The 24,016-nt window shown below is 51.2% G+C and overlaps 1 protein-coding gene across 1 annotated transcript in view; it reads right to left on the reverse strand.

Moving 5' to 3' along the window:
• YME1L1 (YME1 like 1 ATPase) overlaps nt 1–24,016 on the reverse strand; it is a 1,167,043-nt gene that overhangs the window by 1,009,817 nt on the left and 133,210 nt on the right. The window contains exon 4 of the mRNA XM_069648114.1: nt 16,804–16,902. Within this exon, the coding sequence (XP_069504215.1) occupies nt 16,804–16,902 (99 nt within the window). The remainder of the gene's footprint in view (nt 1–16,803; nt 16,903–24,016) is intronic.

Below are 24,016 nucleotides of genomic sequence, written 5' to 3' on the forward strand. Positions count from 1 at the left end.
CCAGTAATAGGTTTGAAGGTGTGGCACCCCTATATCCCCTTCCCAGACCGATCTCTGCAATGTGGCGAGTACGATGCGGGATTGCCCTCCTCCCCATATAGGTTCCCTAAGGAGGCTCTCAACCCGGTCAAATTCAGGATCGGGGATCCTAAGTGGAGTGTTTTGCAAGATATACAGGAACTGCGGTAACGCCATCATTTTGAAAAGTGAAGCCCTGCCCACCAGCGTTAGAGGAAGGTCTAGGATGGTGCGCAGGCGAGCCTGTGTCACGGTCCATACCCCCAAACATCAGGTACAGACCAAACGGGCCAAGGCGTTGGGTTCCATGGGGACCTTAAAGACTCCAAAGGATCTCGCAGGGGCTTCCTGGACTCGGTCCTGGCGCCATTGGCGCCAGGCTCATACTGCCATCACCAACATGGCATGTTTCAAACCCAATGAAGCACGTGTAAACGAATCTGAAGCAGGTTGAAGGGATTACTTGCCTTGGGACTATTTGCTTGGGTGTGGTTGCTGGGACTACTTTACCTGGGGACTACTTTGAGAAGACTATATAAGCCACACCCTTGGTACAGAACACGCTTTGTGTTATTCTGCACTCCTGCAACGTAACGCTCACCGTGTCTGCAGCTCCAGGCCAGCCATCAGCCAGTTGTCTCGAGCTACCTGCAAGGGAAGAGAGAATAGAGAACGGAACAAGATACTAACCCGACTCTCCTTTGCGGCCGTTTTTGGAGTCGCTGCTTCTTCTGAGCTGAAAAAGAAAGGACACCAGATCAGCTGCGCAGCCCACGCAATCTTCGTCGCAGTTCAGCGCAACGCTAATACTTACCAGCGATCCAACGAAGCACTATCACACGATCGCCGCTCCATCATCCGATCACCGCTCCGGATCTGCCGCATCTGTAGAAAACAAAGAAAGACATCAGGTTAGCGGTGCATTGGGGAAGGCCTCATTTAGACTTCTAATTTTGCGCAACGCCGCTCTCACCTGAAGAAAGCAATCCTCACGGACTCGCAATACTTCATCACTCAACCTCTGTCCAGGAGGTTCCGCCCCTGCAGAATATAAAGAGCAGCAGGTTAGTTGTGCAGAGAACTATACCGTGTGGAAAGACTTTCGCATAGCGCTGGCGCAAATCTTACCTGGAAGCCAGCTATCACGGGACCTCGCTCCATCTTAAGCATGAAGAAGGAACCTGTAAGGAAGGGGGCACAGGAGTGAACTTTAACAACTTGAACTCTTAAGCAATCCATACCATTGGAATAAGACTTACCATTGAGTCACAGTTGTCTGGAACTTGGTAGTATCAGTGAAGTAACTAGATCCTTGAACTACTACGCACCCCTGCAAACAGTCGCAGGACGGAGAGCCCACTATTCATAACACAAAGGTGAGATATAGCAGTGGGGGGTGCAAGAGGACGCCACGGGAGGCGGTTGTTGCCCTCATCCATATGGTTGGGTAACATATGATTTAAGTTTCTAGGCAAGCCGGCTTTCGTGACGAAGTCAGAGGGGAGCACAAGACACCACTCATCACTGGATCGTCCAGCTCCGTTCGGCACCCCAATGGAGACCAGGTGAGCCTAACAGCCTGGTTAGGTTTGGGTAGAGTGAACGAAAGGGAGAATAAAACCCCACCCCTTGTTTCACTAAGGGAACAGGTTCCACCACCTTGAGATCTATAAGCTTCTGTACCTCGGCTCTGAGGGAGGGCGTCCCCGACTGCTGACCAGGAGGATTGAAGTGTGTGATGGGGGGGGAGGGGCCCGCCCGAGCAATGGACAAATCCCAACGGGCTTCAGTGATGGTTTGCCACTCCTCCAGATGAGACGAGATTCGTCCTCCCACCCAAGTCTCTTGCGAAGGCCAAAAAATGTAATTTTGCTGATTTTTCGGCAGAGACTACCTGTCCCTGATGAGGAGGCTGAAGGCCGAGAGAAAAATCGACCCTGTTGCTGTCTCCGACGGGTGCTACCTGTCAGGGGGTGGGGGACGAGATCAGCTCTGCGTGACTAGCGTCCTGGAACCCTCTGAAGCCTTTAAAGTCTTCCAGCCTGTCCCAAGGAACGAACTCCTGGAAGTCCACCAAATCCCTCCACAGATTCATACTCGCTGCCGCCAAAATTAGCTCTGCGTTTGCCTAACGCAATTGCAGCGTCAAGTTGTCAAATATTTTCTTGGCCAAGGAGTCGAGCAACTTGTCTTCCTTGGCCAGAACTTGAGCTGCGGCAGCAGAGGCCGGCTTGGATTGCAGAGTGGTGGCCGCAACCACCGTTGAGAAAGGGAGAGGACATGACGCCAAGGCTACTTCTTCGGAGGTGCAAAGCCTGTAACGGGCGTCAATTCTCTTATTTATATGTAGCCCAGTGTGGGGTTTATCCCAGACTTTGCAGGCCTCGGCCAGAACGTCCTTCTGAAGGAACAGGCCGGTGCGCTCCTGTAGAGATAAGGAACAAGTTACTTACCTGTAACTGTTGTTCTCTAGCATGGGTCTGGCATGGATTCACATGGTCATGAATATTCCCCGTCGTCAGGCTGGGAATCCTCGGTAAAGAAAAAATCAGTATCAGTTTCGTTTCTGATCGGTCTTTCTTAGTAGTAACAAATCACTGGTCTCTGGGTCATACTGCCCCCAGCCAATGACTGCCCTCTCCCTAAGCCCCTCCCCTGGCAGCCATCCTCAGATTTGGTAGCACGTAAAGTGGCAGTATGACCAAGTGAAGAGCCGCATAGGGGTAGGAGGGAGGGAGGGATCGCATGTGAATCCATGCCAGACCTATGCTGGAGAACAACAATTACAGGTAAGTAACTTGTTCCTTCTCCAGCATGGAGTCTGGCATGGATTAACATGCTCATGAATAAGAATACATAGCAGTACACACATGCACAACCACGGGAGGTGGCAAAGGCTCAACATTAAGCATTACATAGACTCAACATTAAGCTACTCTTACCTCCTCACCAGGCCCACCTTCAGGCGAACAGGTTGCACAGCCCTGCCTGGCCGATTCTGGACTCCTCCCTGGAATCCCGGTCGACGCAGTAGAATCTCATGAAGGTGTGCGTCGACCTCCACGTAGCAGCCCTGCAGATGTCCAGCAGGGGTACACCAGACAAGAACGCCGTGGTAGCAGAGATCGCTCTGGTCGAATGGGCTCTCGGACGGCCATGCACCGGTCGGTTTGCCAACCGGTGACCGTGCATAATGCAGCCGGAGAGCCATCTGGAAATGGAAGCCTTCGAGACAGCCTTCCCTTGGTTCACAGGTCCAAAGTTCACAAAAAGCTGTGGTGTCTTCCGAAACCTCTTAGTTCGGTCCACGTAGAACTTCAGCGCTCTAGCTACATCCAGCGAGTGCAAAGTCCTCTCGGCCGGCGACAAAGGCGACGGGAAGAAAACAGGTAACACCAAGGGCTTGTTGAGATGGAAGTCTGATGGCACCTTGGGCATGAAGGAGGGGTGCGTCCTCAGCAACACCCTCGTCTCGTGAAAAGTCAAGTATGGAGGCTTGCAGGATAGGGCCTGAATCTCTCCCACGCGTTGTGCGGAGGGGATGGCCACAAGGAACGCGGTCTTCCATGACAAGAAGTTCAACGGAGCCGAATGCAAAGGCTCGAATGGCTGGCCCATGAGCCTGGTCTGCACCACATTGAGCTCCCACGCGGGGCTGGAGCCTTCACCGGCGGGAACGATCGCAGCAGTCGTTTCATAAACTCCTTCACCAAGCGATGAGACCACAGGGATGACCGTCCTGCAGTTCTGGTGCATCGGGAAATCGCTGCCAGATGTATCTTGATGGAAGCATGAGCTAGTCCAGCTTTGGCCAGCGACACCAAGTATGGTACCACTTGAGGGGCCGTAATCCGTAGAGGGTTAATCTTCTGTGCACGGCACCAGACTGAGAACCTCTTCCACTTGTGTCCGTAGCACTGGAGAGTTGAGGACGCCCTGGCCTTTGCAAGAACCTGTCTGCTGTCCGATGGGATATCGTACCCTCCAAACTCTAGTGCTGCAGGAGCCAGGCCTGCAAGTTCAGCAACTCCGGGTCATGATGAAGGATGGCGCCTCTTTATCTGGAGAGAAGATCTGCGTCCGTCGACAGTTTGACTGGTAGGTACGCTGACAAGTCCAGAAGGTCCGGCAACCAGATCTGCCTCAGCCACTCGGGTGCGACGAGGATCATCCTGCACCGGGACCTCTTGAGCTGGTTGACGAGTCGCAGTAGCAACGGCAATGGGGGGAACGCATACAGGAACAGGCCGTCCCAGGGGAACGAGAAAGCATCGCCCATGCTCCTCGGCTGGGGAAACCTGCTGGCGAACCTCTGGCACTTAGAGTTGGTCGCCGTTGCGAACAGGTCGATCTGGGGTTTGCCCCATCGTTGAAAGAGTCGATCCACTTGATCCTGACGCAGTTCCCACTCGTGGCACAAGAGCAGCTCCCTGCTGAGCGATTCGGCGATTGTGTTTGTCCCTGCCAGATGAAAGCGTACCAGAAACATCCCCTGGGCAACTGCCCAGTGCCACAGATCCTGGGCTTCCTTGGACAGGGCTGGGTATCTTGTTCCTCCCTGCTTCCGGATGTAGAACATTGTGGTGGTGTTGTCGGTGAAGATCCTCACCACCTTGCCCTTGAGGGACGGGACAAACGACCTGAGGGCCCAGAACACTGCTCGGAGCTCCAGTATGTTGATGTGGAGCGTCCTCTCCTCCGGGAGCCAAAGGCCTCTCGCATGAAGATCTCCGGTGTGCGCTCCCCACCCCTCCAGGGAGGCATCCGTCGTCACCGTCACCTGGTGTGCTGGGGTCTGAAAGTCTGTGCCCACTGCGAGATGCGCACGGGTGCCCCACCACCGAATTGCTTGGCGGAATACCTCGCCGAGCGAGATCTTGTCCTCGAAGCTGCCCGTCGCTTGCATCCGACGGGCGTCGAGGAACTCCTGCAGAGGGCGCATCCGAAGCCTGCACAGGCGCACCAGGTAGACGCATGAGGACATCATCCCGAGAAGGGACTTGATGGACTACACCCTGGCCACGTCCGTGGCCAGCAGACGCTGCACCTTGATCAGGATGGCCTTCGTCCTTTCCTCCGACGGCGAGGCCAATCTCGCTACTGTATCGAGCCCAGCTCCCAGAAACAGTGCGACCTGCAACGAGCCAGGTGGGATTTGGGGAAGTTGATGGAGAATCCCAAGTCTGTGAGCAGCCGGATGGTCTTCGCTGTGTGTTCGACGGCGAGTTCCCTTGTTCTTGCTCGGATGAGCCAATCATCCAGGTAGGGGTAGACGTGGATCCCCTGCAGGCGCAGCCGCACCGCCACTGGCGCTAGGCACTTGCTGAATGCCCTGGGTGCCGACTTCAATCCGAATGGGAGGTCTCTGAACTGGTAGTGCCGTCCCTGGACCACGAACCCGAGAAACGTTCGGCGTCCTTTTAGTATGGGCATGTGAAAGTAGGCATCCTCCAAATCCAACGACGATAGGAAGTCGTCCTCCTCCAGCTGTCCCAGCACATGCTGGAGGGTGACCATCCGGAACTTCTGTGCCTTGATGTACTTGTTCAGTCGTCGTAGGTCCAGGATGAGACGCCATCCTCCTGTCTTCTTTCTGACGAGGAAGTATCTTGAGTATACTCCGGAGCCCCGGAGCCTCCTTGGGACGAGCTCAATGGCACCTTTCTTGAGCATCGCCCTTACCTCTAACAGCAGTTGAGGGACGTGGTTTTCCTTCCTGGCCACGGGAGGAATTCGGGGGCACTTCTTTAGAAATTCAAGAGTGTGCCCGCTGTGGGCCAGGGCATCCAGCACCCAACAGTCGGTGGACTCCCACACGCTGACGTACTTTTGTCAGCCGGCCTCCCAACGCAACTGCCGGTTCAGTGTTGCTAGGAAGCAGCCTTGCCGCCTTGGCCTCCCTGGCGACGACAGTGAGATCCACCTACCTTGCCTCGTCCCCTGTAAGCTTCTTGTGACGAGGAGCGGGCCGCCTGACGGTAGGTCGAGGAGCCGCCGTCAAATCCTTTGGAGGCACCTTGCTTGCCTCCGGAGTTCCGAAAGGGCGGCCACCGTTGCTGCAGCCGTCTCTGTGTCAGTCTTGATGGCCTGCAGTGACTCATCCACTGTCTTTCCAAACAGATTGTTCCCGTCAAAGGACATGTCCAAAACCTTGGATTGCACGTCTTGGCGGAAATCCGTCGCCTTGAGCTACCCCCGCCGTCTAAGGCAAACGCTGTTGTCCAACTGGCGGAAACCGGTGTCGGCAATGTCTGTGGCTACCGTTATGGCGTGGTCCGACGCCACCTCTCCTTCCTGTAAGATAGCCAGGGCCTCTGCCCTCTTGTTGGCCGGTAGGAAGTCCAACAGGGGGGCTATCTTGTACCACAATTCCCTGTCATAGCGGGCCACAATCGTTAGGGTGTTGGCCACCATAATCGTCGTTGCCGCAGACGAGATGACTCGTCCCATGGCGTCCAGTTTCTTTCCCTCGCCGTCCGGTGGGGAAGTTGAAGATGAAGCCGAAGCCCCCCCCACCCGCCTTCTTCTTGGCCGCTGCAGAGACGACCAAATCTGGGGTCAGCTATGCTCTAAGGCACATCAGGGCGGCGTCGGGGACCCAGTACTTCGTCTCGTACCGGTCCCTCTTGGCAGGCGTCGTGGATGGGTTCTTCAGGAGGGCAAGTCCCTCGTCCCAGATGTCATCCAGCAACAGCACCGCGAGGACAGTCTTCCTCTTGGCCTCGCGCCGTTGGTAAAGGAAGCCTTCCTTCTTCTCTTCGGGGCAGAGCTGAAAAAGCTCGGACGGCCTGGCAATCATGGCGTGGAAGGAGCCAATTTCGTCAGGCGGGGACGCCTGAGGAATCGGAGGCGGGAGGTCAGTCCCGTCGTCACTGCTGTCGTCATCCGTCCCTGTCGTGGCCGTGTCTGTTCCCGTGTCATCCCTTGGGACCAGGGAAGGCGACAAAGGCTGAGAAGGCCGTGAGGGCTGAAAGGGCGCTGGATGAATTATCCTCCTCTTGTTTGGAGGGCTTCCCGACGGACCCGGTTCAGCTGGGTCGTCCGTTCGGGGTAGGGGCAGTCTCGTCCTTATCTCCGTGCATAAGGCTTGGATTGCAGTCAAAATGACCGGCGAGATATCCTGCGGCTCGGGCTGCGACGAGCGTGACGGGCGCGACGGTTGCTCCTCCTCCACGGGAATCTCATCGTCGCCACCCTCGCTCTCGTCGTCCCCCTCGTTGCGATTCCTCCCGTGGGACCGGGCATCTTCCAAATTCTCGGTCAGTTCCTCCTCGGAGGTTGTGTCTGCGTCCGTAACGGCCACCGCCCTCCCCTCCCCCCTCTTTCCACCGGGGTCTTCACGGGGGTCTTCGATGGGCTTAAAAGAGGATTCCCTCCAGGGAGGCAGGGAAACTCTGGGCCCCAAGGTGCCTCCACTGGGGTAGCCTCTACAAGCTTCACCAGGGCCGCTGCGACTCCCTCAATCGAGGCCTTGGCCGGGATCAAGGCCTTCACCACCTTGGTCGCGCTTGAGGCCTTCACCTTAGGGGGAGGGTCACCGCCTCGCTCCCCTTCGGCCGGTTCCTTCGAGATCGACCGGAGCCTCTCCAGAAGCTTAGCCGGGTTCTCGGATTTTCTCTTCCCCGAGCCAGAGCGCTGGCTCGTGGTTGATGGCGTCGGTGAAGGTGCGCACCACCAGGCAGCCGAGGAGTCCGACCGTTCGGCGCTCCCGGTGCCCGCGGACTCGCGGTGCTTTGCCTTCTGTTGGGCCCCGACATGTTCATGCAAAACGCACAGTCCTTCTCCACGTGCGTTTTGTCCTTGTGGAGGCAGTATAGGCATTTCGAATGCTTGTGCTCCTTGAACACATTCTGTAGGTTGCATCCCGGGCAGATCCTGAACAGTTTGCCGGGAGTCGAGCTTCACTTCTCCTGGGCCATGTTCCTCTCGTCTGCGAAGTAGGCCTCAGAAAACTTCTGGAATCCTCCAAGAAGCGTAACTCGACGAAAACTTCTCCCTTGAGGGGCATAGAACAATCCGAAATGGGTCCCCGTTGATCGGAAGTAGAAACAGTAGAGCTTAAGTCTCGATTAAACCGAAAAAATGAGAAATCTCTTTGAAAAAGCGTAAAACGCAGTAAAAGTTCGAGAGCTATAGCACGAGGACTCCCAACACTTGAACGTGCGGTAAAAATCTCAGGATGGCTTCCAGGGGCGGAGCCTAGGGAGAGGGCAGTCATTGGCTGGGGGCAGTATGACCCAGAGACCAGTGATTGGTTACTACTAAGAAAGACAGATCAGAAACGAAACTGATACCAATTTTTTCTTTACCGAGGATTCCCAGCCTCACGACGGGGAATATTCATGAGCATGTGAATCCATGCCAGACCCCATGCTGGAGAAGGTGAGCGCCCCCCAAAAGCACCCCTTCCTGCGGAGCGGGAGCCTCAGGTACTGGTATGTCAAGGAGTGACATGTACAGAACCCAGTCATGGAATGCTCTTACTGAGCAGGGCTGGTCCTCACTAGTCTGCCTTAGGGTTCGTCCACAAAGTCAAGATCCACCGGTTGCGATGCAACCAGCGTCAAATAGGCGTCTTGCTCTGCTGGTGCCTTGTCAACCGGAGACAACAGAGGTGGAGGCGGACCGGGAAGTAGAGGTGGAACCGCTGCCAGGGCGACAGGTGCCGTGACTGGAACCGCCGGGGCAGGATGCGGCACCAGAGGGCAGATCTCCCTGAGTGAATTCGCAATGGTGTTCTTCACGCCCGTCAGGTGAAAAGTACTCCCTCATGGGATCAGTGTTCGTAAGACTTTGAACTTCCCAAAAAAGGCATCCTCTGCCGAAACTTTAGGTACTGGAATGAGCAGAGTCCGCTCATGAGGGGCATAACCCCACAAACATAGTGAGGAAGGCTGCCAAGAGGGCCTATCACCAACGGGGTCTACATAGACCAGTGGGGCAGTAGAAGGAGGCAGCGAGACCGTATGTGGTAGTGGCATACGAGCGTGCCAGTCATAGGATGGGCGGAACAGATTCACACTGTTGCGTGGACAAGGTTGTCAACCAAAAAGGCAGCTCCCAGCACCCGCCGTCGATAGTGTGGTGGGTGTGAGGGAAGAATCCAAAATGGCTGCCGTAAACCATGCGGGAAGGCCTGTCTTTTTGTGACAATCTGAGGAGAACTGCGTCACATGTGTGGATGAGGCAGGTAACTGCACAGACTGGTCAGGGGACTTGATCGAAACTTTAGCCTTGACACAAGGATCCTCGGCAGAGCCGGTACTATGAGGCCTGGGATGTTTAATGGACATCCTGTCGTGACCATTTGAGTTAGCCTCCAAGAGAGGAACCTCGGCCAAGCAGGTAAGCGCAGAGAAACGGTCAGCGACCTCTCCCTGTGCCCCCTCAACAGAAGCGGTAACACTTCGAGCGTGGGAAAGTTCAGGAATCCACCTCACAGACAAGGCCTCAACAGGTCTCTCAGTTCTGTCGGTACACACCTTAGCCTCGATAAGAGGAACCTCTGAATGGCGTCCGGTCTTTATAGCTCCCCGAGAGGGGCCTCAAACCGTGGTTCTTTACAGAAAGCCTCAACGGAGGTCTCATGGCGCACCCCAGTGTCTGTATGGGAAGCTCCAGAGAAGAAGACCTCTAGGCGAACTCCGGTACCAAACGCCTCAGTACGACAGTGCTGGCTAGGAGCTCATGAGTGGTGAAGCTTGGATTGTGATCCGGTGTTAGCAGGCCCCTCGCGGGAACCCTCAGAAAACCCTGGTACGCCTATTAGGCCTGCAAGGCACCTCACGAGAAACCCTGGTAGCAGAGTTTTTGAAGCCCCTCCCGGACTTGGAGGACCCCGGGAAGGAGTCCCCAGGACGTGGTGCCCTGAAAAGTAAGTAACTTACCGGGCATCTCTTCTTTCCATCGATGTAGAGTTGAAAATGCGGTGGCGGAACTCTGGAAGATCTCCTCCCACCGACGAAGATGGCGCTATAGTGCCCGGACTGAAAGGGAGTCACAGTAGAAAAAAAAGAGTCCCAACAGTGATCCTGTCCCAGACACTCCAAACAGAGAGAATGGGGATTCCGCCCTAGCGAAGCGACGATCACAAGAGGAACAAGCGACAAATCCCAAACGATCCGGCATAGACGGAGGACTACGCAACCGCAAAACCGGAGCAGGAGAGAAGGACAATGGGAAAAGAAAAATCTTCCCGGTGATGCAAGTGCATCCCGCCACGACCGCACAAAGTAAAGGACTGAAGGGGGCAGGGCAGAGCTAAGGAGGGCAGGGTTACGGCCGCGTAAAAAGAGAAGGACACATTTTTCAATTTGACGCTTTACAAAAAGTGATCTAGTCCCGTCCCACAGGACGGAATGTCCCAAAAGTATGGAGTAAAAGGGGGCGGACGTAGGAGTTTAACGATTACACAGCAGTAAATATACACAACTACGGTGTGGCAAGACTCAACAGAAGAAATAACAATCACCTCTGGAACAGACTCGGCTCAAGTGAACAGGTTGCATAGAAATCGCTAGGCCGACTTTGGACTTCTCCCTGGAATCCCTGTCGACGCAGTAGAACCTTCGGAAGGTGAGTGTGGACCTCCACGTAGCAGCCCTGCAAATGTCAAGCAGGGTCACACCAGAGAGAAACGTCGTCGTTGCTACGATGGCTCTGGTGGAGTGGGCTCTCAGCCGGCCTGACAGCAGCCTGCTCGCCAGTCGATGACAGAGCATGATGCAGCCAGAGAGCCACGTGGAGATGGAAGCCTTCGATAAGGATTTTCCGTGATTCATGGGTGCAAAGTTGACAAACATCTGAGAAGTCTTCTGAAAATTCTTTGTACGTGCCACATAGCACTTCAAGGCATGAGCAACATCAGGCAAATGCAAGGCCCTCTACGCTGGTGACGGCGGATTCGAGAAGAAGAAGGGTAACAAAGGTCTGTTGAGGTGGAATTCTGATGGTACCTTCGGCATAAATGCGGGGTGTGTACGCAGTATGACCTTTGAAGCATGGAAGACAAGCAAGTCTGCTTGCACGACAGGGCCCGAATCTTCACGACCCTCATGGCCGAGGTGATAGCCACGAGGAAAGCTGTCTTACACGAGAGGAACTTGAGCGGGACCTGATGAATAGATTCAAAAGGAGCTCCCATGAGCTCAGTCAGTACTACATTGAGTTCCCAAGTCTGGGCTGGAACCTTCACCAGAGGAAAAGTCCTGAAGAGCCCCTCGAGGAACTCTTAGACCCTCTCTGTGGTCGCACAGACTTGTCAATCCAGAGACCCAGTGTACCGGGATATGGCAGCTATGTGCACCTTGATAGAGGTGTGTGCCAAATCACGCCTTGGCCCTGGGAAAACAAATAGTGATAGAAGTTGCACGGCAGTGACCGGCAGAGGGGTAATCTTCTGAGTCCGGCACCACACAGAGAAGTGCTTCCATTTATGGCTGTAGCATTTCAATATTGACAAGGCTCTGGCCAGGATCTCCTTACATTCTGCTGGTAAAGCATAACCCCCAAACTCTATTGCTGTAGGAGCCATGCCTTCAGGTTCAGCAACCCCAGGTTGTGGTGCAGAATCGCTGCTCCCTCTCTGGTGAGAAGGTCCGACAACAGCGGTAGCCTGATGGACGGGGCCACTGACAGACTCAACAGGACCGGATATCAGATCTGCCTCGGCCACGTTGGGGTGAGAAGTATTATCTTGCAGTGGTACTGTCCAAGTGTGTTGATCACACGTAGCATGAGTGGAAATGGAGGAAAAGCGTACAGGAACCGTTCCTCTCACAGGAACGAGAATGGGTCCCGCATGCTCATCGGCTGGGGGAAACTGCTGGTCAACTTCTGACACTTGGCATTCGCCGCATTTGCGAAGAGATCGATCTGGGGTTTGTCCCATTTGTCCAACAGAAGGTCCACCTAGTCCTGGTGGAGCTCCCATTCGTGGCAGGAACGCAACTCCATACTGAGTGAATTCGCAATGGTGTTCTTCACGCTTGTCAGGTGAAAAGGGACTAGGAACATGCCCTGCCGAATGGCCCAGAGCCACAGATCCTGGGCTTTCTTGTAGAGTGCTGGTGATTGGGTACCCACATCCTTCCGGATTTAGAACATGGTGGTGGTGTTGTCTGTGAAGATCCTCACCACCTTCACCTTCAGCGACAGCAGAAAAGACTCGAGGGACCAAAATATGGCCCAAAGTTACAGGACGTTGATGTGGAGGTCCTTTTCCTCCGGTTGCCTGAAGTCCCTGGCATGCGACTGTCCGGTGTGGGCTCCCCATCCTTCTAGCAAGGCCTCTGTGGTGACTGTCTCCTGTTAAAGCAGAACTTGAAACGGATTTCCCTGGACAAGATGTGGTCTTACACCCCACCGCTCTATTGCCCAACGGAACTCTTCGTTGAGGGATATCTCTTCTGAAAAGGTCCCAGATATTTGCATCCACCTCACATCCATGAACTCCCAGAGAGGTCTCATGTGAAGTCTGCAGAGGCAGACAAGGTCGATGCAGGACTACATCTTGGGCAGCAGCAACGCCACCCGTTACGATCACAGTGATGCACTTTGCCTTGTATGGCTGCCATCCTCTCCTCCGAGGGAGGCACCAAACACGTCACTGTGGGGAGTCAGGCGCTTAGGAGTAGTGCGTCCTGAGATGGCGTCAAGTAGGACTTTGGATTGTTTATGGACAACCCCAACTCCATCAGCAGACTATGGTTCTCGATGTGTGCTCGCTTGTCACAGTGCGTGAGCGTGAACGCACCAGCCCATCGTCCAAGTAAGGGAATACGTGGATGCCTTGCGGACAAAGATGCGCTGCCACTGGGGCCAGGCACCTTGTAAAGACCCGTGAGGCCGACTTCAGGCCGAAGGGCATTGCCTTGAACTGGTAGTACTGACCCTGAAACACGAATCGTAGGGACTTGCAGCATTTCTTGTGAATGGGGATGTGGAAGTAGGCGTCCTCCATATCCAACAACGTCAGAAAATCAGCTTCCTCCAGTTGGCCGAGCACACGTGTTACAACGCGACCATCCAGAACGTTTGCGACTTTTAATTACTTGCTGACACGATGCAAATCCAGGATCGGCCTCCAACCACTGTTTTCTTTCAAACCAGAAAGTATCTGGAATATACTCCAGATCCCCAGAGACGATGGGGGACAAGTTCTATTGCCTCTTTTTGTAACTTGGCCCACACCGCTTGCAGAAGTTGTGGTCTGTGTTTTTCTGGTCACGGTACCGATGGAATACAAGGACACCTGCGTTGGAACTCCAAGGTGTGCCGCTGTCTGAGAGCATCCAGCACCCATCTTTCTGTGGTGATCTTTTTCCACGTGCTGTTGAAGTTCGCCAGCCGGCTTCCCATTGGGCTACATAAGTGGGGGCACAAGGCCATAGTCGGTTCAGGCCTGCTTGGAGGTCGGAGCTCTGACCTGCAGGCGATGCCAGCGCAGTCCTCCGCATCCTTGAGGGCAACCCCTGTATGCTTCTTGTGTATGGGAGCGTGAAGGATGCTGGTATGGGGTAGTATAACCCCTGGAAGATCTGCCGTGTTTTCCTCTGGATGAACAAAACGACCACCGCTATTGCTGTAAGGTTCCAAGGGAGCGTACCATCGGTCAGCTTTTATTACTTGCAAAGACTAGTCTACTTCCTTGCTGAAGAGGTTTTCCCCGTCAAACAGAATATCCAGCACCTTAGCCTGAATGTCCTGGCAGAAGTTTGTTGCCTTCAACCAACCTTGCCGATGCAGGGACATGCCGTTCCCCATCTGGCAGAAATTTGCGTCTGCAATGTCCACCGCCACTCTGATGGTGTGGTCAGAGGCCACTTCCCCTTCTTGAGAAAGTTGTAATGCCTTAACCTTCTTGTACTCGGGCAGGACGTCTAGAAAAGGACCCAGCTTGTACCATAGTTCCCAGAAATATCTGGACAAAGTGGATAGGGTGTTAGCTGCCTTGATGGTAGAGGCTGCTCTATAAATGATCCTCTTGCACATTGCACCCAGCTTCTTCCCCTCCTGGTCCAGAGGTACCATGGCCACCGACAATGGATTTGCTGAGCGCTTCCTGGCTGCGGCTGAGACCACTAAGTCGGGCAAGGGCTGAGACCTTAAGCACCTGAGCGCTGAATCTGGTAACCTGTACTACTACTACTCCAATATGTCAGGCTTGGGCGTGGCCATACTCGGTTCATCATCAGTGCCAGGCCTTCCACCCAGCTGTCATCCAGGAAGGGAACAGACACAATAGTCTTTCTTCTTGACTCGCACCACTGGTACAGTAAACATTCATTCTTAGTCTCCTTGGGCACAAACTGAAACCGCTCAGAGGCCCTTGGCATCAAAGAATGAAAAGATTCAACTTCGTCCGGTGGAGAGGCCCTAAGGGGCTTGTCCGCGTCTGGGGTTTCTCTGTTAGCCGAGACAAAGTCATCCTTGTCGGTGCCCGTAGCTCTATGCAGAGCCGGGGCTCCGTGTGGGGTCATGTCGCAACGAGGTGGCGGTGGTGGAAGGGTCTCCTCAAACATGGCTGAAAGGCGCGAAGTAGGCCGAAGGCCAGGCCTTCTTAAAACTTTGATGACAATCCGACAGTGGATGTTCAAGCAAAAATCAGTGCAAATTCCAAAACGTTTCATGTAAAAAAATAGCACTAAAAAAGCTCAGAGAGCAACTTGAGAATTCCCACAGGGTGCAGTAAAAAATATGAAGATGGCTACCAGGGGTGGAGTTTAGGGAGAAGAATGTAATTGGATGGGGGCAGTATGACCCAGAGGACAGTGATTGGTTTAGAGGCTAAATACAGTTTTAAAGTGAAACCGTTTTTTCTTTTACCGAGGATTCCCAGCCTGGCAACCAGGAATATTTATGAGCATGTGACCCAATGCTGGAGATTGCCACAATAGTGGTACTATGATATGCGTACTTTTCACGTCATCTATTGTTGAAAGCTAGGCGTGAGGGTGAGGAGGGGAAATGATGAGGGGGCAAGTAAATCATGAGTATTTGCCCACAATGTGGCAAGAGATTTTGAAATCCTGGACAGTGGTGCAGTTATCCTCCCCCGATTGTGGCAGTTTTTCAGGGCACAAGTAAAGGACACATGTGGGTGGAGAGCTAACTTTTTTCAGAGAGCGGACGCAACCCTTTGGTTTTTTTTTAGGTTGGCTAGCTTACCCAAGTATTTGCCTACCAGTATTTTACTCAGGTTGTCATGCTCCCAGTGCAGAAGATTACCCACAAGATCACAAGCACTTCTTTCGTATTGGGATTTGGTTTACCAGGGAATATTTCATGATAGATTGCCGGGTTTAAAAGGTGAACACCTTTTATACTTGGCCTGCATATTTATTGGAACATTTCCTCTCCGAGGTTAATTTTCGGGTGTTCATTACTTTTTTTAAAGTCCAATGCTATTTTGTCTTGCACACTTTCTTCTAAGGGGAAGGTCAATTCAACTACATTTGTATATTTCACTGTAAGATATATGTTCACTTACCATGCGTATATTCATGGGTGCCAGCTTATGATTTTTGATATGGGGGCTAAACTATCTGGGCATATGTTATTCTTGCAGCCGGTCATTTTCTTCCCTTTTCAGTGCTGCTTGTTGGGGTCGTCCAATGTATCATAACCAGTCCTACAGATATGGGGTGTATCGGCCACTTTTACTACTGCCAAAAAATAAAAATATTGAGTAAACCTATTCCTACCAAAAAATAGGAAATGGACATGTAGGACCTTGTACCCCTGCTTTCACACACACAAACAGCTCCATAGACATGTTTGGCAGAGTAGTGCACGTTGTACCAGAGGAAGAAACTATTAGCGCCTGATCAGAAGTCGTAAACATCCATCTTTAAGGAGTATGAATAACTAGGTGCAAAGGAATTATTACAATTATTACACTGCATTTTTTGAAGCCAGATCGCGGGGTGGATGACGCCGAAGACGAAGCCATGGTTATTCTACTCGAAGAATGGATTACACTTCTCGAAGAAGTTATCGAAGATATTCCTGTCAAGGAACAGGGCGTACCGCATCCGAAGCATAGCGTGGAAAAACGGAAATTAAGCCAACGGGCGCTGTGCGTGCTACATATACCAGCAGTGAATTGGATATCGAGACAGAGGCCTCCGAGGGACATCGAGTCGAAAGGCATCGATGCACAGCACCCCCTGCTGAAAAGATACTTTTTTACGAATCAGCAAAGCTGGAAAATATCAAAGAAGGACTACGTGGGAGGACACAATCCATTCGAAAGATGGTTTACTGTTCGAAAGAAGAACAGCCAGGACCTAAGACAGATCACAGCCCTTTCACCCCTATCCTCTCAAGATGCCATGCATTAAGGTCGAGGCTGCTCAGAACAGGCAAGATGGAAGTTGGGTACTACTGGCTTTCTTTAATTGGCAGTGACCCTTTCTGCTCTTGCATGTAAAGCTACTTAACAGTCCTCATTGTTTATTCCTATGTGAAATGCTACCCAAGTAGGAATACCTCCTGTGGGTCCACAAAATATTTTTCTGATGGAAAATTGCAAAAACAAATAGTCAGATATGTTAAATTTCATTCATTTTAATAATAGGAAAGTCTTCTTGCTCAATGAAATGAGCAAACCAAAATTCCACACTAGTGGCGATATATCCAGGGTTTACTAATAACAATTAAGACCACAAGACCACATTAAGGAGAATGTAGCTTTCACACACAGTAAAAACTATAAAAGATAAGTGAAAACATATATTTAAAAAAAGCACAAGCAAGAAGCAAAACATTTTATATTTAACATACCCGGCCATGGCTGAAGATTTGTACACATGCTCTGAAGCGGACTGGGATGTTGCCTGTACAAGGTAGATGATCTTAAAACACTGATCATATCTGGAAACCCTAAAAAGACGAATACATAGTTCATCAGCATTAGGATCTGTATCAGAGTATTCCTGCATACAGAAGGTAACAATCTCAACAACTGAAATGAAAGAGCTTGCAGCTAAGACATTCAAAGGAATCCTTCTTCTAAGCAACACAAACATCAGGATCACACAACGGCACCAGTTAAAATTGCTGTAATATGAAATGCAAGTAATACTGAAGGCCAAAACTGATTCTTCATGTTAGAACTTTAAATCTCATCACACTAGTGTTAGGAAGATTTTCTTTTTGCAACTTTCCCTCCATAATTCCCAATAGAACCCCATTCTTTTTGCTTTGATTTAATCCTGTCCTTACATTTTTTTAAGGGGAGCCTTTAGCTTATATATATGCCTAAAGACAAGCTGGTGGCAGCAGTTACAATTTTACAGGTTTTGTATTATTTTTGATAAGCCCATTCAAAATTACTGTGTATGGCTACTAAACATGGCTAGTTCTCTAAAATGGCAGTGCACTCACAGGTCAGAAAAGTCCTTCTGTCAAGCACCTGCCCAGAAAGTGTGTGTGTGTGTGTGTGTAGAGAGAGTGTGTCTAAGTATGTGTGTGTAAGAGTGAGCGAGCGTGTGTGTGTGTAAGAGTGAGCGTGTGTATGTGTGTGTGTGTAAGAGTGAGCGTGTGTATGTTGTGTAAGAGTGAGCGTGTGTGTGTAAGAGTGAATGCATGTGTGTGTGTGCAAAAGTGAGCGTGTGTGTGTAAAAGTGAGCGTGTGTGTGTGTGTGTGTGTGTGTGTGTGTGTGTGTGTGTGTGAGCGCGTGTGTGTGTGAGCGCGTGTGAGCGTGTGTGTGTGCGTGTGTGTGTATATAAGAGTGTGCGTGTAAAAGTACATGTGGGCGTGTGTCTCCCTCCCAGAACTGGGGCTTGCACTAGCTAGTCCCAGACCACAACCTTGGTGTCAGAAAGTCTGCTTTTAGGGTGGATTTGATGCGAAGATCTCAGGGCGAACCCTGGTACTCAGAGGCACAGAAGAACTGTGCCCAACTTTAGGCCCCAAACGGGGAACTTCGGAAGAAGATCTGGTTGCGGCAGTCCCACTGTGGGGGCCCTCGGAGGAAACTCTGGTGCACCTATTAGACCCCTTGCGGGATACCTCAGGGATATCCCTGGTAAAAGAGCTACTTGAGCCCCTCCCGGTCCTGGAAGAAAACGGGAAGGAGTCCCCTGGCCGGTGTGTCCTAAAAAGGAAAACTCACCGGACGTTTCTTATTTTCGTTGCCGAAGAGCTGAAAATGGAGGGGAGGAACGCCTTGAAACACCTCCTCCCACCTGACAAGACGACGCTGGAGTGCACGGACAGAAAGGGAGTCGCAATAGAAGCACAAGTCCCAACGGTGTTCTGGCCTAGACACTCCAGGCAAACAGAGTGGGGATCTGCCCTCGCGAAAACGACATTCGCAGGATGAACAGGACACAAATGTCAGACGCTCCGCTATAGACGGAGGACAAGATGAATGGAACCGGAGCAGGAAGGAAGGACAAAGGGAATAAAAAGAAAAAAATCCCCAGTGATGCTAGTGCGTACGAACCCTAACGCGCAGATAAAAGGACTGAAGTACGATGCACAGGAGCAGCGCAGGAGGGCGGGGTTATGGCCAGATGAGGCGGCCCTGCGTAAAAATAAAGTAGGACAAACATTTAATTTGAGATGCTTTTTAACAAAAGTGCTCTGGTCCCGTCCCGAAGGATGGAATTTCCCACAAGTATGTAGGAAAGGGGACGGACGTAGTAGTAAGGGTGTTGCCTCTTGGCTTGGGTAATGCTTTTACTTCTCATCAGTATTTTAAATTCTTTACTTCTTGGATTTAGAAAGAATGTAAATTCTGGATACAGTATAGGATTCAGTCTTGAGTGAAACACAATTGGGGCACAGGTAACCACTCTTTAAAAGGTAGATATTCATGTTTAAAATTGTAAACAGAATTGTATTCTGTGTAATTAAAAGGAGGCAACTCAGTCTTGCAACCTTCATTTGATGTATGTCATGATCTCTGCTTCCAAAAGGTCAGCGTTTTCCCAACTCCCTTGGAAGCAGATCCATAACCCAGGTTCCGAGTGCCAACCAGTCCCAATTGGGACCTTTTGGACCCAGTCCTGGCGCCAGTGGCACCAGGCTCATAAATATGCCCAGTCCCAGCGCTGGAAGCGCCGGGCTCATAATGGTTGGGTGGACTTACCTGCAGCAGACCATGCTGCTTACTTGCCTGCCAGTTGAGCCTCTGATCCTCTTCTGTTTGGAACTACTTTTCCTGTTGGGTGGGGCAGGAGCCACTCCCTAGATTCAGAACACTGGAACTCTTCTGGAAAGCAGGAACTCTTTTCTTACCTAGGCGTGGCTGTGGAAGGAGACACCTAAGCACTACAGGAGGCTATTTAAACCACACCCGATGGATGAATCTTGCTTTGCGTTATTCTGCATCCTCTGCAGCAGAACGCTCATCGTGTCTTCTGCATCTGATCCTGGGCCTAAGGAAAAAGGCTTACCATCCTGAATCCAGTCTTCAGCAACACCTATAAAGACAAGAAAGAACAGGTTAGCATTACGGTCTTCAGTGACAGCTCTTCACTTACCTGGTCCATCGGCTGTCACCAACGCCTCGCGCTGCATTCCGGCATCTGAAAGACAAAGGCTTACCTACTCTTCGTGCGCTCCGGAGGTCTTCACACTGCATTCCGTCATCTGAAAGACAAAAGCTTACCAACTCTTCGCACGCTCCGGAGGCCTTCGGCGCTGCATCCCGCATCTGAAAGACAAAACAAGGTGCGTTTAAAGACATTGGGGAACTTTAATACTCACGTGCCATTACTCCTTTCCACATCTAACCCAGTGGGTATTCCGGCACCCTGCAGCCGCTCCGAACTTGTACCAGCAAAATAAAAAGACAGTTAGAGCGCATCGTGAAGCAGGCAACAAGCGCTTACGTACGTGCTTCCAGGCGCTTCTATTCATCACACGGGCTCCATCTTCAACTCACTTCAGCCCGTCATCCGTCATCGCCGGAACCCTGCAAAACAAGAAACATCATTACTAAAGACTTTAAAGACATTAGAATTACTCGAAACTTACCGTTCGTGCAGTAAACGACGGACAGCAGTCCTCTGAAGTCAAGAGGCCTGCTCCCCTTATCCAGTGAAGAAACTGGTTACAGCACCCTGCCCCGAGGCAGATGGAGAGCACGGCGTTCACTTACCTAAGGTGAGAGCGTTAACCTTTGGGGTTCTACAGGAGAAGAGAAAGGGAAGAAGAGAGAGACATTCAATAACCCAGTTCCTTAATCCCATATTTTCTATCTGCAGACATCTTACCCTTCGGGTCAGACATACAGTGCACAGAGGTCCAGCCCAAAGAGCCAGCCGTGTGTTACACATCACCTTTGAAGATACGGTATACGCCCAGTCAAGACCGGCGCCTCTACGGGAATCAGGTGAGCGTTACAATGTAGATTTCACTCTTGGTTACTTTTAACTTCTAAAACTTTATGGTTCGTTATTCGGTAATGGTCTGAAAAGTGTTGCTCCTCCTTGATTAAGGACACACGACCATTATGTTAGTCTACCACAGATTTTATAAGATTCTACAATGGGTTTAAACACTTTTGGTTTCTCACGCGAGTGTTGGTTTCACTATGAGCGCAAGTGTTACAATTACATTGTTAACCCAAGTATATCAAACAGCTTTTGCTCACTAAACATTACCCAAATCCATTAGGAGCTGGCTACAGTTACCAACAAGGATTGTGAAGTGTATCTGAGCGCTGTGCTTCACTCACCGGCTTTAGGAACACTGCTTTTGCGGGTTGCTCTGATTCCCAGACTTCGACTACTGCTACGACGTCTGGCTCACTAGGGGCCCACACCCTTTTCCAACGCAGGTGTCTCCAGTCCAGCAACTTCAATTGGGAGTTTACTTTTCTCCGCAGACCCTCGGCTTCTCTTCTGCTTCTGGCCTTGGTCTTAGCACGGTCAGGGCTCTGCAAACACAGCAACTCAGCTCACATGGAGAAACTCAGCTTTCCAGCCTGTATGCCGCTGCGCAGACACAGCAATTCAGGTTTTCAGAGAACAGGAACCTATCAGAACTTGCATGTGAAATCTGCTGTCTCCACGTTCCCACCGTCCCTTCTGTACTCCCACTTCCTCGCGACTCGCCAGCCTTGTGCTTCTCCTCTGCTATTACTACTGCTAGCCTTCCAACTCCTTTTCCAGCTCCTTCTATTCCTGGTTTACTGCTGGGGCCTTTCATGCCTCACAGGTTTAAGGATTGTTTTCAGATCTGGGTTATTAGCCTCAATTGCTTGACTGCAACAATGGCTACTTGGCTTACTTGCCTGACTAGTACATCTACATACCTCTTCAATCCTCTACCTCGTTTCAGTAACTCTAGAATTCTGGGACATGCATTTCTTTTCAACAAAGATAGGTTTTTCTACTTCTGAATTACTTGTAGGGTAGATTTAATTCCCTTAAGGTTTTTAACTGAGAGGCTGCAAGATTTAGCTTTTACAGAGGAAGATGGTTAGAGAAGACATCATTTCCATAAACCTTTGCATTGTACCCTTGGGATTGGGGAGGCTATTTAGCTACTGTAACGCTCACCTGATTCTCGCAGAGGCGCCGGTCTTGACTGGGCGACTACCGTATCTTCAAAAGTGATGTGTAGCACCCGGTTGGCTCTTTGGGCTGGACCTCTGTGCACTGTATGCCTGACTCGAAGAGTAAGATGTCTGCAGATAGAAAATATGGGATTAATGAACTGGGGTTATTGGGGTGTCCCCATCTCTTTCCTTTTCTCCTCTCCTGTAGAACCCCAAAGGTTAACGCTCTCACCTTAGGTAAGTGAACGCCGAGCTCTCCATCTGCCTCGGGGCAGGGTGCTGTAACCAGTTTCTTCACTGGATAGGTAGCGCAGGCCTCTTGACTTCAGAGGACTGCTGTCCGTCGTTTACTTCACGAACGGTGAGTTCCGAGTATTTCAAATGTCTTTAAAAGTCTTTTGTAATGCTGTCTCTTATTTTGCAGGGTTCCGGCGATGGCGGTTGACTGGCTGAAGTGAGTTGAGGATGGACCCGTATGCGGAATAGAAGCGCCTGGAAGCGCGTAAGTAAGCGCTTGTTGCTTGCTTCACGATGCGCACTAACTGTCCTTTTATTTTGCAGGTACCAGTTCGGAGCTGCTGAAGGATGCCGGAATGCCCACTGAGTTCGGCATGGATGGAGTAATGGCACGTGAGTATTTAACGTTACCCAATGTCTTTAAACGCACCTTCTTTTGTCTTACAGATGCGGGATGCAGCGCCGAAGGCCTCCGGAGCGTGCGAAGAGTTGGTAAGCTTTTGTCTTTCAGATGCCGGAATGCAGTGCGATGACCACCGGGGCGCGTGAAGAGTAGGTAAGCCTTTGTCTTTCAGATGCAGGAATGCTGCGCGAGGCGTTGATGACAGCCGATGGACCAGGTAAGAGATGCGCTGTCACTGAAGACCGTAGTGCTAACCTGTTCTTTCTTGTCTTTATAGATGTTGCTGAAGACTGGATTCAGGATGGTAAGCCTTTTTCCTTTAGGCCCAGGATCAGATGCAGAAGACACGATGAGCGTTCTGCTGCAGAGGATGCAGAATAACGCAAAGCAAGATTCATCCATCGGGTGTGGTTTAAATAGCCTCCTGTAGTGCTTAGGTGTCTCCTTCCACACCCAGGTAAGAAAAGAGTTCCTGCTTTCCAGAAGAGCTCCAGTGTTCTGAACCTAGGGAGTGGCTCCTGCCCCACCCAACAGGAAAAGTAGTCCCAAACAGAAGAGGATCAGGGGTTCAATTGGCAGGTAAGTAAGCAGCATGATCTGCTGCAGGTAAGTCCACCCAAGCATTATGAGCCCGGCGCTTGCAGCGCTGGGACTGGGCATATTTATGAGCCTGGCGCCACTGGCGCCAGGACAGGGTCCAAAAGGTCCCAATTGGGACTGGCTGGCACTCGGAACCTGGGTTATGGGTCTGCTTCCAAGGGAGTTGGGTAAGTCCTGGCCTTTTGGAAGCAGAGATCATGACAGCTACGTATACCTTAAAGGATCTTTCTTTTGGTATATGGTGCTTTGGATTGTATAACCTTAGAGTTCACAACCTTAGATTTAATATGAGGTTGTGAGATATTAAAATGACAACAGGCCATAACCTCTTTAGGTACATTGGAAAGAATGTTCCTTTCGGAGGAAAAATACTGTCTCATCCCACAGACTCTCCTCACAACCCAGGGCCCGGTCTCCTCTCCGGTGCCCCTCCCGCAGTACACCACCCACAGGGTTGGGATCAGCAAGGGACTGCCTTCCCCTGGCCACCTGCACCTGGAAAGAGACTTTAGACAGGGTTTCAATGAGGGATCCGCAGGATTCGACACAATATGCTGTTTGTTCCTCCAAGCAGTAGAAGAAAGTGAAGTGCTGGATTATCTAAAGTATTCACCACCCAGGCTGCATTATGAATAGCCCTAACCCAAGCATGTTATGTTACCAAGTATTTACATTGCGCCCATCAGCACCATAGTGGTCTTACAGAACCCAACTTTGTCCGAGAGGTAGCATAGTGTGACCCTGCTACGGTGTCATCAGAACTAGATCTGTGGGTAGGAAAAAAAGAGGGGGATTAGAACCTGGAGAGGACAGATGAGTGGGGGACAAACAATTGGGATGAGGGGAAGGGAAAGTTGCTGTGGAAGTAACAATGCACGTTTTTAACTGGGATTAGTTATCAGTCATTATGAGAGAACATTTCCATAATATGTTCAGTTAAAAGCAGGGCTTTACTGAAAAGGTAATATTTAGACTAGACAGTGCAAGATACTAAATGTGCTGGGTGTGTGACTGCATGATGGACTTGAGAAACGGTCAAGCGGCCCTAGTGACATGGAGGCCTTCCCCAGAATAGTTCTGCAATAGGGTGTGGGGGGATGGGTTTGCCAAGCCAGCTGACAGAAGTATCAAACAAGCATTGGACGAGTATAGATGTATGTACAGGAAAGACATGAGGGAAGTAGTAGAGGATAGGAGGATACTTGAGACTTGCATTTTTGAGATGACCGTACTTGGTTCC

This window comes from Ambystoma mexicanum, chromosome 2q (genome assembly GCF_040938575.1).
Source record: "Ambystoma mexicanum isolate Mex_15411 chromosome 2q, UKY_AmexF1_1, whole genome shotgun sequence".
Lineage (NCBI taxonomy): Eukaryota > Metazoa > Chordata > Amphibia > Caudata > Ambystomatidae > Ambystoma > Ambystoma mexicanum.